This window comes from Lissotriton helveticus, chromosome 12 (assembly GCF_964261635.1).
Source record: "Lissotriton helveticus chromosome 12, aLisHel1.1, whole genome shotgun sequence".
NCBI classification, from domain to species: Eukaryota; Metazoa; Chordata; class Amphibia; order Caudata; family Salamandridae; genus Lissotriton; species Lissotriton helveticus.
This window is the reverse complement of record NC_136073.1, coordinates 300,212,928-300,230,440: the sequence shown is the minus strand read 5'-3', so window position 1 is coordinate 300,230,440 and position 17,513 is coordinate 300,212,928. Positions and strand designations below refer to the sequence as shown.

General features: G+C 40.8%; 1 protein-coding gene across 4 annotated transcripts in view; it reads left to right on the top strand.

Annotated features, from left to right (window-relative positions):
• The window catches only part of ZNF423 (zinc finger protein 423), a 504,645-nt gene extending 487,902 nt beyond the window's left edge, over positions 1-16,743 (top strand). For all 4 annotated transcript variants that reach the window (XM_078671308.1, XM_078671307.1, XM_078671310.1 and 1 more), the window contains one exon: positions 16,110-16,743. In XM_078671308.1, the coding sequence (XP_078527434.1) occupies positions 16,110-16,139 (30 nt within the window). In that variant the 3' untranslated portion in view covers positions 16,140-16,743. The remainder of the gene's footprint in view (positions 1-16,109) is intronic.
• Positions 16,744-17,513: the final 770 nt, after the last annotated feature.

Here is a 17,513-nt window from a genome sequence, read left to right as displayed (position 1 = left end):
CCATCTAATCATTGTGGTATCAGAAAAAAACAGACACAGGAAGTGCTAAGGATGTAGTGGGCGTGTAGAAGTTAAGCTTGCCAATCCGCAACTATCGCCGGATTTGAATCCACTCCTTATAAGCAGCCTGGACCACTTTTAAACAGTTTTTTTTGTAATAAGTACTCAGTGCTTCTGGTGTGGAAAGTCATGGAAAGTAATGAACGCCACTTAGGGTGAGGACGATGCCACACAGAGCTGACCGACGCCACCTACCAGCGCACAGTGGTACTGCTTGAATAAAAATGTTCTGGATCCAGTCTAACGCCTGTAGTATCCAAAAGTAAGGGATCTCCGGCAAGATGTTGTCTCTACCAGATAAGGTGTTACCGAAGGTAAGTAACTTGTTCAATAAAGAAAGTGTGTGTGTGTCTGTGTGTGTGTGCGCGCGCGCATGTGTGTGTATATTTATATATTTATATATATATATATATATATATATATATATATATATATATATCAGTGAAAATACATGTTGCCCAATAACACATTATTTAGCAAAGCTGTACTGATAAACACACATTAAATTCACACATTTATTACTGGAGTGCCAAGATTACAATATAGTATCTTACCACAGGACAACAAAATTACCATGACAAAAAACATTTTTGGGAAATTAAAGGATAAAATAGAGCATTAATTGGATGGTTGGCACTCCCATTGTACCGCAAATTAAAAAAATAAGCCACTCTGATTTGCCTAGAGGGCTTTTTTACCTGTGAGCTACTGCACTGGGCAATCTGACTGGCTGCCCGCAACATCAGCAGAAATATTGCAACTGCCATTTCAGTACTCGGAGACTTGGTTCCCATGTCCTGAGTTTAAAACAAAATGGGGTATCCTAACCCCTTAGTCTTCACTGAGGGCATTTAAGATGTTATCCGTGATATCATCAATCATGAGTCATGTAATATGTGAGGTCATAAGCAGTGGATGGTGTGGCACAAGTTATAGTTAGCTCAAGAAATTGGCAAAGTTTCGTGTGTTTTTTTTGTTTAAAAATTATAGATTTTGCAGGGCCTAACTATAACTTTACTTGAACCTTGTTTTTATTCTCCAGTGAATTCCTAGTTTTTTTTAAATGTAAGCTAAACTTTTGTTTTATTTGGTGAAAGAGTTGTAGTTTTTAAAGCAGAGTAAGATGGTTTACCATCACTAACTATAACATTTTGTTTTATTTGGTGAATATATATATTTAACACTGATGGTGTTAGTTAGATCTGACTTTTCATAGGAAAGGCATTATGATCTGCACTAAACTTTCCAAAAAACAAAGATTCACTCACTTAGGCTCCTCCATGGAAACTTTCATGTTGCTCCATCAAGTGGGAGCCAACAAAAAAGGCGGGTGGGGGTTTAAGATCAATTTCACATTTTAATTGCTATAAGACAATTTGCTCTCTAATACAGAAAAAACAACTGATGGGAATTACACCAAATTTGGATGAAAGTTATAACTTTACTCCCAAAGCATGATTTTCTTTACATGTTGTGAATCTGTTCAGTTGTTTCCAAGAACCTTGTGTTTAAAGAGGTTCTTTGGTGGTCTTGAAGGGGCTAATCTGTTGTAAAAGTTTGTGTTCTCTGGACCATTGTGTACCGTGGGACTTAAGCTGTATCAAAAATTCTAAAAATACTCCGATCTCATTTGCTTAGGATTCCTTTTTTCCCATCTGCCAATGGGGCTCTGTGGTACTCAGGACAGTACAGCAAATCCTCTAATCTGTTGGCCAGTCGCAAAAGCTTGAAAAATTTAGCAGCTGTAATTATAAGACATGAGGATCCTCTCCCCATGATGGAATTTGTTTTGAAAAAAGACAAAAAAGGCTTAAGAGGGCAGTGTAGTTACACACTAGGCCCCAGTTAATTGTGACGGCGAGCAACCCCAGAGGCAACCCCAGCTGTGCAAGCATCCACCCCATGGTACTGCGGTACCATGGTAGTTTCTATGAGGAATGCCTTGCGGCCAACCCAAACTGAGCAGGTCCAAGGCTGAGTGTAGCAGGGATTGGCTGCACACCCGGCCTTGGCCTGCCCGGGCCAGCTGCCAACACCCACTCGGTATGGCTAAAGGCATAGGAAAAGTTGGCTGTTGGTTCAATTTAGAATATGTTTAAAAAAATAGAAAATCACTGTCTGCTCTTAAAAATATATTCAAATTTGTTTTTTAGGTACATAGGTTGATTCTTAAAAATCTTTAGTGGTCGCAAAAGTATGGTCGCAAGTTGCAACCTGTACTTTGTGGCCAGTAAATACTACTATATGCCCTAAGTTGTTAAGCATGACATTTAAAAAGGTCCAAGGTACAAAATTGGGAGTCCTTAAATCCCATGGAGGGGTCTTGAGATCATATCCCATCTCTGCACTGATCCCCCTGTTTCCTTAGATGAGTCTTGTGACCAACAGTTCATCCGCACTCTTGGTGTTGGTTCAGAGAAGCACAGTCCTTGTATGTCTTTGCAAGTGACAGGCCTTTCTTTAATTGGAGTCTCTTTACTGAGTGAGCCAGTACTTTTTCCTTTGATATAGATGCAACCTTCTTTGAATCCCAAATAGAGACATTCCCAATAGTGGTGATGATCTGCATGGTCCTTTTTTATTAAAAAAAAAGCCAAGTTTAGCAACAGCAGCCTGTGCCTAATCAGTTTTCCAGTGTTTCTTCCTACTAATCAAATTGTACAGCCCAGCCATTTATTTTGTGTTTTTTTGTTTTCTTCTCTTCTCTTGTAGGCCTGTTGACAGGTTGTTTAATACTTAGCAATTCTGCGATTCACTACTTCATGAAAACGTCATACAGTGTACATAAACTAAATAGTGTTATCAAGTGTTCTTCTCTCCTACATGCAAAACAAGCTTGACAGAAGCTACAAAAATAAATGGTGCAAATTTAAGTCTCTCCCTAGCACTGCCTGCATTAAAAAGGCTGATAAATAACCATTGTAGCTAAAAGTAATTTCATAAAGGAGGTGTTAGACCTGACCTTTTCTGTAGCGTCATCCGCAAACTGTTTGCCTTCTTTCTTCTGTTTTCTGAACCAGCTTTTTTGCGTTTTAGGACTCTGGTCACTTTACTGCTGCTAACCACTGCTAAAGTGCTAGTTCTCTTTCCTTTAATCATGATAAAATTGGCTCACACCCAACTGGTACTTTTAATTTACTTGTAAGCCCCTAGTAAAGTGGTACAACATGTACCCAGGGCCTGTAAATTAAATGTTATTAGTGAGCCTGCAGCACTTATTGTGCCACTCACTTAGGCAGCCCTTTTAAACATGTCTCAGGCCTGTCTTTCTAGCTAGCTTGTAGTTTTAAACTGCCATTTCGACCTGGAAAAATAAACCTTTTGTCATGGCCAACCCTTCTTTTTGACTGCATATGTCACTCCTAGGGTAGGCCCCAAACAGCCCAGAGGGCAGGGTTAGTGCATTTAAAAGAATGGACATGTACTTTTTTAATTTTACATGTCCTGGTAATGAAAAACTCTTGGATTCATTTTTCACTACTGTAAGACCTACTGCTCCCGTAGGATAACTTTGGGTTTCCTAATTGCATTTAATAAGTGATAACTTTCAATTGGGAACAGGTAGAGAGGTAGAGTATGGTGTCTAACGAATTGTAATTTAAAGCCCTCTTAAATGGTAAAGTCTGCTTTCAAATCACAATTCTGAAAATACCACTTTTAGAAAGTTCTGATTTTTTTTACCTATTTGTTGCCTGCAGTCTGTCCCTGGGTCACATAACAAGATGTAGCTGGCAGTTGGACTTTGTGTATTGCTCATGGACAGTGAGATAAATGGAAGCTAGGTGGTGGCAGGATCGGCCACTCTAAGTTAACGAGGGGTGGAGCTGTCACCTACTTCACTTGCACATCACAAATACTCTGACTGAACCCTCTCACAAAGTGTTTGTCACTTGTCTTTTGTGAGCCCAGTCACTCTTGGGTCAGGACAGGAAGGATAGGGATGTCTGACACCCCAGTGGGTTGGAAGCCTCTAGAAACCTCTCCCTCTTCAAAGTGGGCACCAACTATACATTTTGGACCTCAGACCCCAACTCTTCAGTAAACATCTAGACCTGTGGAAGACTCCGAGACGCCGCTTTACCACAAGGAGGACTGTCAATTGCTGCCTTGCTGTGCTGCCTGCTGCCCTCCTGCTGACTGAGAAGGACTGTACCTGCATCTTGAACCAAGGCCACCAGAGTGACTCCAAGGGCTAGTTGGCTGATTCCTGATCAGAAGCCTAAGGGACAGAACAGGCTTCCTCCATCTTGAACCCAGCACCTGGACTCTGTCATTAGTGAGTCCTGCTTCCAAGTGGTGCCACCCTAGTTCTAGACCCTTGGAAGTTGGCCTGAAGATTTTCTGCCAGCCCAATGTGATTATAGCAGAACCACTGCATCATCTCCTAAAAGCTCCACGCTGTAGCTGCTGCGCAATGCTTTACCTCTCCAAACTCTGCATTGGGGCCTCGGCATGACACAGGCATTCACATTGTAAGCCTCTCATGAGCGGCATCCTTGATGACGATGCAGGACGCCACATTGCAAGCTGCAGCAGCTTCTTCAGAACCAATTAGTGCTCGCCGCATCTAATTCGAAGCAGGACTTAGCACCCCAAGACTTTGCATCACAAGCCCATCATTGAAGGCATCATCGACAATGATGCAGGACCTCACATCGCATCCTCGCAGCTCCTAAGGAAACGTCGATGCACGATGCATCCTCAATGAAGGACTCCACATCACTCGACAACCAGGATTTAAAGTACTTTGTTCAAAGGGCCTAACTGTGCCCCTGTAGCTGGCACATGCTCCATTGCGGTCGACCTGAACTTGTGAAGTAGTCCTGGTCCAGGGCAAATAGATAGTCACAGTTGGCGCTTTGTGCTTTTGGATGCTATTTTCACTTAAATCATTCAAATTGCAAATCTCCAGTTCTACTTGTTAAATTGTTTTGTTTTGGTATTACATTATTTATTGCATTTTACTCGTGTTATATTTCCCTTTATTACTGTTTGAAGTGCTGCATAAATGCTTTGCAAATTGCCTCTAAGTTAAGCCTGACTGCTTCTATGCCAATCAAAGGGGACAAGAAATTAAAACCGATGTACTTCTACAAAGATCAGGTTACCCCCAAGATCATTAAAGCCTTTATGCCCATGTGGCAAATCTGATCAACTAAACCCTTGAACAAGATGTTTTCCAGACTTTGCAAATAATTTAATGATGTGTTGCCAATTTAATGATGTGTTGCCAATGAAATATATGTATTTATAGATGAGGAACACTCACTATCCACTTTACAGTTCAGCTCTCGACCTAGTCATAGCACTGAGACATCAACTTTAAAGGAACTGGAGGGTCACTACATATTCAGTGGGGACTATTAAGTTTAGAGACCTATCAACAGCCTTTGAGAAGTCTAACCAGACTAGATTTCTCCATACGCTAGAACGTTGCATTGACATCAAGAGTGTTGTCCTTAGCAGAGTTTCATTTCAACTGATGCCAACTAATAAAAATGGGGAGCCTACATATATGAAGAAAAAGATGAACTATGAACTGTGGGATCCCTTTAGGTTCAATGCTGTGTTTTTCAGTATGTATATTGAACCTTTAGATTTGATCTTTGGCCTGGAGAAAACCTCTTTCAATTAGTCTGCAGATGACACAAACTAATCTCAAAACTACAATCATCATAGAGATCAATTTTCTACATCAATGCTAAATCAGTTTTCAAAACTGAGTGGCTGAAAACATCCCACACAAGACTGAATTTCTCCTATTTTTCCTATCATGCAGTTTTAACTGAATATAAACTTCTGGATTTGCCATGTCTTATTGGATTCTCCCCCACTCTTGCTTTCACCCTAGACCCCTCTCTTGGCTCTCTTAACGCATACCAAAAACTTGCCCCAAGCTACAAATGTATTTCTCTTTTTTCTGCAAAAAAGTGAGACCTCTCATTCAATGGAGCACTGAAAAGTAAAGTCCACACCTTATCTGTTGGTGAAAACTTCCAATCGGTATCCTCAGTCGTTTTTACTCATCAATTCATGGTACCGCCATAAGAGACCTGATAGTCATTTGTAAGTGCAGGCTCAATCGAACCATGCAATTCTTTGGTAAGGAAGAAAACAGAGGTTTTAGTAAAACATTTTAATACAAAACAATTTGCACATTGGAGCAAATGCCTCCATACATAGTAATCTATTTAGCCGTGTACTTCAAGGTGGCAAAGAAATTGCTGGAGTTTCACATGGGGAATACACATACACACAGACAAGGCTCCTTTCAATACATACAATAGTACATTCGGAATAGACATTGCACATTCAGCTCTTCTAATAATGAGCTCACTTCTTGTGTTAGACCTCTACAGTAGTTTTGGTCCAAAAGAAAAATGACCATTGATCACCCTAAGATACTTGGATCTAAGGCTTCTTAAATTATGTTTGCTCAGATAGCTCGTTAGTATGTTTATAAAATGGCTTTGCAAAATGGCAGACTTCAATGGTTATTTTCTGAAGTCTCCTGCTGCGTGATTGTTACACATTTTAAGAATAAAAGAAGTATAATTCCATACACTATGTATCTCCAGGCTTGATTATGTCAACTCTATTCTCACCCATACACCACAGTCACACCTAGCCCCATTAAAAGTCATCCTACAGTCTGACTGGTCACATCTGCAAAGTCATTCTACCACATTTCCCCCACTCTTTGAGAGATCCACTGGCTACCTGATATCAGGATCACTTTCAAATTACTTTGTTTGGCTTTTAAAGAAAAATGCTGACCTGTCTTCATTAATGCCCGTGTCAGGATGTATACGTAATTTGCTGGAACACCCTAAAGACTGGGGTACCCAACTTCAAACCACAGTTTACTCTGACTATGCCCTTCTCCGTTGCAGCAACCTCAACATAGAACCTACTTCACAGCAACGTCAACAGCAACCAGCCTTCACTGCTGGAACGGAAGCTACTCAAGATGCATGTATTATGTATCTGTCGTAACTGATCAAATCTGCTTACCTTGTTCTCTTTTGCTCTTCATTATGTCCATCTTACTCACTTCCTTCTCCCTGAGGCTTTCAATTGCCCCATTTGTCGACTATGTCGCCTGTGAAGCTCTCTAATGCCCTTGACTGCCAATGTGCAAAAAAAGATTGCTAAATGAAATAAGTGCATCTGCTTAGATTAACTAAGAACTCAACAGTTTGCCTGACACCGCGAGGCAAGTTGATGGTTGTGCATGCTTAAGAAAGAACATTTAATGGCCATAAAAAGTGGGTGAGTGCTACTTGGAGAAGCAGGGGTGCAAGACTCAGAAACTATTTCCTCGTGGCATTGTTCATTTGGAGAAAATCCTGACCACTACGATGCATGATGTGTGTGTAGAATATACAGGTAACAGGAATATCAGGATAATTTAGAGGCTGGTACCACTATCCCTTGCAAAATTGCAGTGATTCAACTGGTTCGGTTTGTCTTGGGGCAAGGATTGAGGGCCTAAATCTATTATATAATGGCCCGTGTCAATCTATGGGGTAACTTCATTTATCTAAAATTAGGGTCAAGAGAAGACCATGACAGTTCCACTTACCACTGTGCCTAACATTGGAGGGAACCCTTTTTGAAACTTGGGCTTTGGTAAAAAGTTCTAGCAATAGAAACCTATTACAACCATTGGTCAGTAATACCGCAGAGCGCTAAAATGGTCATCTATTGTAGGTAATCGTGAAGTTATGATAAGGATTCACAATACCTTTTCAGATGTTCTTTCTTCTTACACAAACACTGCCTCATGTAAGATCCCTATTATGCCGATTCATTGCACTATGGCTGAGAAATTGAAAGTGCTCCTGAGTAAAATGCTTCTGAGTAAAATTTCCCAAGAACATGAGCCAGCGAACACCACTAAATGCCCTCCTCACAATCCTTGGTTCACTAAGGATTGTCTTAAAGCAAAGCACCACTGCTAGCAGCTGTAAGGTCTAATAACATAGCAGAAAAAGATGAGTAAGACAGGGATGTGTATTGGCATCCACCATCTTCTCACTTTATGTAAATGATGTGCAACATCTTCAGAGTTGCATGCATGATTCTCCAAAGTTAGGAGGGGTGCCAGTTCCAGCATTAGTCTTCGCTGACAACACGAATTTAATATCACAAACACCGAAGGGATGACAAAACCTTTCAGATTGCTTTAATGATTTCTGTACAATAAAAGACCTTGAAATAAATTAAAATAAAACAAAATACATGGCCATAAACCTGCATAAATCTTTCAAGAAAAACATCACTGTTCAAAAACTGGAATATGTGGCCAACTTCAACTATCTGGGTATTATATGAGATACGAAACTGTCATGAAAACCATACATGCACAAATGCAAGGCTATCTTGCTCCAAAACTCTATGGCAATTGTAAAAAAGCACGTCACCCCCCTGGCAGTTTATAAGTACAAGGCGCAATCCGCAACCCTTTATGGCGCAGAACTCTCAGGGGATAATAGTCAGAATATGCTTACTGGGAGGAAAATAAATACATAAGGATGTTACTCCATCTACCAGTACACACACCTATGATCCCCATTATCCAGGATATTAACATTAGGCTAATTGAGCATCAAGCCACATTAAGACCTTTGCTGTTTTGGGTCCATTAGTGGACCACACAAGAACTTTAAAGCTATAAAGAAGGGTTAAGTGAGTTACTGAGACTTGATCACAATACTATACTTTCATGGGTCCAACATGTGAGAATTTGGTTTTATAAATATGGTCTAACTAGCTTTTGGCATGCTCCGTACCTAGTAACACATCTCTCAAAAAAAGGCATTGAAAAATGCTTACTAGATATATATACAAAATAGCATCCATCATTGCCCAAAAATAGGAAAGCTGACATCACAGTTTTTAGCTATAAAACCATCTTCTACTTTCAAAGTTTACCTGGATAAAGTACAACCTCAATTGGCCAAGTCACTATACATAAAGTTCTGTTTTGATGTCTTACAGATCAAACCCAAAACATCCAAGTGGACGTGCAATAACACTGATGGCAGAGAAGTTACCTGCACCCTAAGCTCACAAAATGCTGCAGCAAATGACTCCCACATATTATTCTTTTGTCCTGCTTATGCCATTTCTAGGGAAAAATTGATTAAACCATTGTGCAGTAAAATGGGAATTAGGTCATACTTAGGAGCATTAAGAATTTTAAAAACCGACACGTCCCAGAAAATAGTTTTTAGATTTTTAGTCTAAGTAGATATTTATTTGCTATAAACCTAGTATACAAGGGAAAGGGCTTGAAACTTTCGTTCATTGCTGTCCGTTTTTACTACCAATTTTATGTGCATGTGTTCTGATTTTATACTAGAAAGTGAATAATATGTCTGTCGCACTTGCACTTTACTAATTTTATTAATTGGATTTGTAATTTACTCATAATTGAACGGGCATTATACAATTATTATTTGTATGCAATGTTTCTTTATATCTATAATTGAGCCCAACCTGTACAAATCTGAAGATAAGCATTAAGTAATTCAATTGATATCTAATACGTGTGGGAGTGTGTATATCTGATTTTTATTTGACATGCATGAAATGTATAAAAGTGTATCTTTTAGGGTTTATCAAACCGAATAAAGATAAATATGAAATTAACTCTTATTCATATTCACAATACTTTGCTCTTCAGACTTTTTCCTGCTGCCTGCATTTCTGTTTCATTTCCCTTATTTAGGGGAAAACCATGGTGTAGTATGATTGGTTCTAAACGTTGTTACGTTTTTAACCGACCCCAGATTGGAAACAGCATCCCATATCCACTCTCTATATTTAACTGCTGCTCTATTTGAGTCTTCGATCAGTAGTGGTAGTGAGGTTTCAAGACTTTCCTACAACTCTTTTTATCTAATTTATTTTATGCCAGGCTCTTTTTTTATCTTTTCTGTGTTATTCGCTATAGGCTTTGGGACTGTTAGCGCTAAAGCACATTGGGCAGCTTTATGGTCTGACCAGATGATCGGTAATACTGCTTCCACCCTGAGTTTAGCATGATTGGAAAAAATGCCATCCAAAGTATGTCCTGCCTTGTGCGTTATGTTAACTTAAGAGTGGGGTTCCAGTCAATCAATCAGGATTTATAAAGTGTGGCTAATCACCGATAGGGTATCCAGGCACTTGCAGGTCCCGGAGGATCATTCGAATAGCCAGGCCTTGAGGGCCATTCAGAATTCTGGAAATTAGGTGATGGTCTGAAAGTGCGTGGGAAGGCTGTTCCAGGTCTTTGCTGCAATGTGGGAGAAGGAGCGTCCTCAACTTCTGCTACAGTAGATGTGGGGAGTATAGGCAAGTGAGAGGGAGTTGGAGCATAGTCTTCTCGACGGTTGGTGGAAGTTCAGGCGGTGTTTAATGTTGGCAGGTTCTTGGTTGCGTACAGCCTTGTGTGCATGGGTCAGCAGGTTGACTTGGCATCTCTTCTGTCTGGTGAACCAGTGAAGTTTTCTGAGATGGGGTGTGAAGTGGGTTCGTCGGGGAAGGACAAGGATGAGTATGACTGAAGTTTCTGTATGGTCTGAAGTCTCTGTAGGGAGTTTCAGTTGTACATTGCCTTAGTCCAGTCGGCTGGTGATGAGGTCGTGTGTCATAGTGCGTCTTGTGTGTGGGGGTAGCCACTTGAAGATCTTATGTCCAGTAAAAGATGCAGGTGCCCTTCAGGCATCTAGGCATGCTTTGACTAATAAGTTCTACTTGAAACACTGATAATATTTCAGTAGGGGGTGCTAGTCTAAAGAGTTAAACCCAACTACAACTGACTTAGTTTTAAGGTCTCGCTGGCGTTGCAGCACGAAGCGCTGCCGCCAACGAGACTTATAGCCGCCTTCCTCCCTGCCAAGGGAGTCAGAGCTGTGAACGAGCCGATACAGACCTGGGCACGAGCCGACCTAGGTCTGTGAACGTGCTTTGCAGGGCCGCCACTGGCAGGAGCCGCAGGGAACGTCAACGTGCACGCTCACGGCGTCACGCTCATGCCCTCCCGCATCTCTCAGGCTGTTCTCCGCTCCAGGCCGACTTCTTTGAGGATAAACCTATTTCTTTTCGCCTATCACGGTAAACTCCTCTTGTCTCCGATTGAAGGTGCGGACAAGTCACAGACATACAAATGACGCGATGCAGTGCGTGAGGGTGCAAACTATAATGGGACGCGGGCTGGGCACCTCCTTCAGTGGGCGGAGCGTGTGATGCAATAGTAGTAACAGACTCTGCAAGATGGCTGAGAAATTAAGAGGTGAGGCTTGTTTGTTTTAGCATATCTGTGTTTGCTTGCACTTTGGAGGTCTGTTTCTGCTCCCTTCTAGAAACGATGTGCGCTTCTTCGCATGTGTGTTTGTTCGAGCTTCGAAGACCTCTGCCTGCACCCGGTACCATGCAGCACGCAGCACGAGTGCCCCTGCTGAGCGGCACCTGGCTAACTCCACCTATAGACTTCCTACAAACCAGTTGGGTTTCGACCGGTTGTCTTACATAGTGATTGGATCTGTAAGTGATGTCACAAAAAAAGACTGTGGACGGAAGGTGCGGGGAAGGGCGGGTGGGTCTTGACTTTCACTCATGTGCCCTGCGTTGTCCGGAATGGAAAGTTTAACGTGTTTCAAAATGTAGGAACACCTGTTGCCTAGTTGTTGGATGTTGTGTTGGGAGCAATTGAGCCATTCATCATTATAGATTCTGGTACACGCCGGCACCGCAGTCGCGCGCTGGGGTCTTCCGTGAAGTGTTCTGGCCTGTGAGCACTATGGTGGCGGCCGCGAGCTCCCTGCTACTCTCCTTGGTGTTCCAGCTTAGCGCCACACCCTTTCCCCCCTAGTTAAGCATCCACAAAACACTGATAACAATCCTGGTCTTTCGGTGAATTTAAAAACAAAAAAAAAAATAGCACCAGAGGACGGGGGTCTCGGTTACTCGCACTACGGACGGCGCGCACACACTAACACGCTATATCCGCCGGCCGCTCGCCATTGGTTGCTGAGGGGAAGCCCCGCTCTTGGTCTGTTGCCTAGTTAAAACAAACCCATGGGGGCAGGTGAGAATTAATCCTCATGAGGGCATGTGTTATTTGCTTTGTTTGCCGCGTGATGTCAGAGCTGCTAGGTAAATGTGTGTCTTTGGGTGAGTTTTTTGCTTTGCGTGGACAAACAAGGTTTGAGCTATATGGAAGGTCGGTTAAAAAAAGTAAATCCGGGACACGCTATTATTGTCTTTCTTGGGAAATTAAAACGTTAAAAATGAAGTTTCATACAATTAACCTCCCCCCAATAACTTCACATGTATCCGTATCTCCTATGTATTATTAGGGCGGCCATAGTGCTGGTAGCGCCCAGTGAAATCATTTTTGTTGCCTTCCCCTCCGAAAATGGACTCCCTCACCACCACGCTCCTCCAGGTCCCGTCGTCTCTCTAAAATGCATTAATTGTGTTTTATAGCGCTACTACCAGTGTAGTGTCAGAGCACTTTACTTCACACACATTATACAGAGCCAATGAATCATGCACGCGTGAATCAGTATATAGGAAATTGTGCATAAGACCATGAGGATTACATGTCATTAATACTAGTAGGCAGTGTATTCTAATAATGTTTGGTCTGGGGATTCCAACTCAGGATTTAAAATTTACTACGGTGGCTGGTGTTGACTTTACTAATAAGGTTGTATTTCTACTCGAACGAACTCTTTTTAGCAACATTAAGATAATGAGAGACTAGGGGAAAACATAACATTCCAAACTATCGCTTCGATGCCCGTTCGTAATAGACTGTGCTATATTATGGTTGTAACTTATGAACTGCAAGTGTCAAAAGAATCTCTGTCAAAAACAGTAACTCACAAAGCTACCCACATAAAATACAGTTCAATGATATGCATGGCACACATACTTTGCAGCAGGCAAATTAGCCTTCTGCGCTACTTTATGGTGGTCATACGGAGGCATACAACACTGGGGTTCTGTTAGCACCGTGTACATCTTTCCACGACTTCTTGAACAGTTTGGCCTCAGAGAAACGCATGTTCATAGTTGTACAAGTGAAGAGTGTATCACTGGGTGGGTCTAGTCTTCGGACCTTTCACCAAACACTGTCTCTGTGTTCTTACCTTTAGTATCAAAACACTGTCGAACTCTAGGAGCTTGTTTCAGTTTGTTCCTCTCAGAGATGTCTCTTTGGACACACTCTCCCGCACCTGCAAACCTGACCAGAAGGTATTGGAGCGCTTTACTGAGCAGTTCCAAAGTGGCAGCTGGCTGCGCTTTGCTCCTCAGCTCCGATTACCTGTAAAGGGTGTGCTTTCACCCCCAGTTTAATGTTGCTCTCGCTCATTTGCCTTTCTCCCCCTGCCGCCACATTGCTCTATTGTTTGCTTCCCTAGCCCTCCCTGCCCTTTCTCTCACCACACCACGCCATAATTTTTGCTTCCCCACACCCTCCCCGTCTGTGTTCCTTCTGTATGAAACAGACACACTTTTAAACAATCATCTGCAATCCAATAGGTCTTGCATTTGCTAGAGTTTAAACTATTGGCATTGTAAATGACAATGCCTTTTATTTATGTTTTAAAAACCAAAACATAAATAAAAGGCATTGTCATTTACAATGCCAATAGCTCAAACTTGCGTGAATGCGAGACCTATTGCATTGCAAATGCTTGTTTGTAATGTCTTTTATTCAAGATGGAGCTTCTCAAGGGTTGAAGGTTTTTACTTGAATTAAAGCATTCAGGAGTTCTTGGAAGAACCTCTCTGAGGACTGCTTTATTTTCCATCTGTTTAAAGGTTGAATAACATTTCCCTTCTCCAGGCAAACCGTTTCCTACCTGAGATCTCTTGTTGGTTTTGGGAGCCATTGGAAAGTATAGACACCCAAACTTTGACGCTTAAATCTTTCTTTTTGGTGACTATCGCTTTGGCTAGGCATTTAGGGGAGGTGGGAACCTTATCTTTCAGGAATCCTTTGCAGAGTGTTTGAGGACACAGTCATTTTAAATCCTCTTTCTTCATTTTGTTCCCAAGGTGAAGAGCAATTTTCATAAGGAGCGGTAATTTATTTTGCCATCATTTTTTGATTCCACTATCTCAGAGGAGGAGGGGAGATTGTATCGTCTAGATGTTCAGAGAGCCCATTTGGTTTATTTGGACAGGGTAGCTCTTCTCGGCTCTCAGATTCATTGTGAATTCCAGGTCAGTTAAAAAGGGAATCAAACCTTCCATTTCTTCTTTAAGCAGGTGGGTTAGGACCTTGTTCTTCTTAATTGAGTCATTAGGACAGGTTTCTCCTTGGGGTATTCAAGGGAGGTCTTCTAAGAGCATGCCTAACTCTCGGGCTGAGCTTCAAGGGGCAGTCATAGCTGAAATAAGTAGAGCACCTACCTGGATTTCTCCAAAGACTTTTGCCTCTCACTATAGAATTGTGCAGGGATAGATCTTGATGGAATTTTTGGTTCTACAGTGTTATATGCAATGAGATAATATTAATATTTCTCTCATATCTTTTGTACTCATTAAAGCTGTGTTTGTTGGCAGCAAGTTTGGATGTCCTGGTTTAGCTTTGTATTTCTCGTTTTGTAATGACGGGAAGCAAGGGTGAAGGGTGACGAGGTAATATTCCTATTACTCACCTACTCTTAGTCCTGATCTTTGGCTTCCAGTCATTACATCCCTTTACACCCTTCCTGTCATTTCAGGCCAACCAAAGTTGAGTACATAGTGGATTTTGATTAAACAGGAGGAAGGAAGGTGGGAGGGGGCTTTTATTTTGGAATTTTGATATGGTAATTGATGTCTGGGCAAGCAGAATGGCCTCATTTTGTAATGATGGGAAACAAGGGACCAGGACTCAGAGCAATGCAATTACCGGTAAGAAATTGGAGCATTAAGTGAAATGATGTCCATTGTTTAGAAGAATCATTCATTGATCTGCAATGGTAGTAGGCTTGTCTCATACACGAACAACCCAGTAGCCACGAACAGACTCCTTTCACTTGCAAAAAAATATGTTCAGTGGTCAATTGCACACATTGTGAAAGCATATACAGCCCATGGCGTCTCTAGAGGGGGTCAGATGGCGCCTGTGTCCCATCTCGGTTTGCCCCTGCTCCCCCCATTTCTGCCCCACCACCACAGCTCTTGAATGTGCTAGGAGACGACACAGAAAACAGACACTGCTTCTTGTCATGCACTTTAATATGTCCAACTACCTTTCAATTAAAAGCAGTGCTGTTTGCTTAAAATGTGTTGTGTGTGTGTGTATATATATATATATATATATATATATATATATATTACACACATACATATATATATATATACACTCACACACAACAAGTGGTATTTAAACATTTTAAGCAACCCAGTGCACGAAATATATATAACAGTTTTAGCTGTGCCACAATGTGTGTGCACACAAATATTAATTTCTAGAAACACCACTGTATTCAGCTCCTACAGCAATTCATTGTCTACCAATCGATCGTTTTCGGTAGCACGCCCATCAGTTTTTTCTGATAACTCTACTAATTGTAGAATCGTTTCTTTTATGTAAAATTGTGTGTCGCGCTGCAGCAGACTTGGCATCATTTTTTGAACGAATAAAGCGCATACATAAAAAAAAATGTGGTAAGGGTCCTCATGCTTAGCTGTAATATTTTATGTTATCCCTGGGGGTTCGCAAACCCTACAGGAAAGAATGTTTTTGAACACTGTAACATATTTTTTTTTGTGCTTTCGCTCTACATGTGTCGAACTCCTGGTGGCACAAGGTTGGTAAAGACTTTAGAAAAAAAATCCAAGTTCAAGTCCCCGTTTACCGATCTATCAGTACAAAGCAAATGTGTCACATTGGCAGCTATTACTTATGAGTACTTTTTCCTTTTGCATTTTGTTTTGTAATAATTGAGAGGCTTTTATGTAGAACTCTGCATAAATGGTACTGAGTAGGAGGGTATGGGCATGCTTTCTATTATTTTGCCCCTCATGCATGTCTCCTTTTTACGTCTTTGCAGAACCACACATTGAGCCAGCACGCGCAGTGAGCCACTGGCACTGCAGGACACCTCTCCGCAGAAGACTTGACGGAGGCACAGTGGGGAGGACCATTTGAACATTACATCCAATCAAAGTGTCATTTGCAACCCAGATGTAAAACTCTAATGATTTGGCCATGAGGCGCTGCTATTATAAGCAGCTGGAAATGAATATTAATGGAAGAGATTAAAAGTATTCCATGCTCAGTATTTTTTATTGTCCTGCTTCAGCTAGTGTACTGTAGAGCCTCTGACTGAAGTTATAGTGTTAGCTAGATTTGCTTCGAATCTCTCGTCCTTTGTTGCTTCTTGTAATATATCTATAGTTGAATACTGTGTGATTTTTGTTAACAACCTTTTATTGCGTTTTTTTTTTTTTTTTTTTTTAGGTATTTGTGCTTTGTGATGTGGTTGCTTGGCAGTTGTCTGAATATTTCTTTCTACAATTTTTAATTAAAGACTAATGCTTTGATTGGATTTGCCAGTTCACAGGAAGATGATTAAAATTATGTAATGAATATAATCAGTTCAGTGCAATTGGATGGTCTGCTTTTTAAATGTGACTTCATCTGATTGCAATAACTAGTACAATTCAATAAAGGGAATACATATGTACCATCTGTGTCTGAGATTTGATAATATTTTTGCGTGTGCAGTGGTGGAATCTACAATTCCGTTTAGGGTCTGTTCAAAATGATTTGTACCAAAAGTTTAATTCTTAATTTTACAAAATTTGAAACCACTTTAAAAGGATAGAACATTAACACTTTGCAAAATCTGAGAGTACTTTAAAAGGACAAAACATTTACTCGTTCTGGCTAACTTGTCGTAAAATGTAGAACTGTATTAGTACGTCGTCCTTCTAGTTATACATGAAAGGGAGTGTTTGAAAGTCTTAGCCAGCCTGTAATGATTTCCTCATTTTTAATTTGCATCCTATTTTGTCTTCAAAAGCAAAAAAGTTTAATTTGTCAGAGAAAAAACATAAATACGTTGTCCAACATCGTTCCGTGATTCACTTCCCAAAGAGCATAGTATCATGGTTTTTGTGGTTTATTTTGGAAGAGGGTGGTGATAAGCAATTTAAATATAAATGTATTGATTTATAAATACTGATCTGTAATGTCGTTATGTCTTTTTTTTTAACCAGGGAATCTATTAACACAGAAGAAAAAGAGAACACATTTTTGAACTTGAAAAGCAGTAGCATATTGATTTAAAAAGAATTACTCAATCTTTTCAAGGTCCTTGGCTTTTTCCCAATAAACATGGTCTCAGACGTTTATTGTAAACGAGACGGGGTGCTACTCGAGTGGTGTGCACAATCTGTCATGTTGGAATTATAAAAAAGAAATTAAAGCAACTTCTTGGTAAATAGTTAAA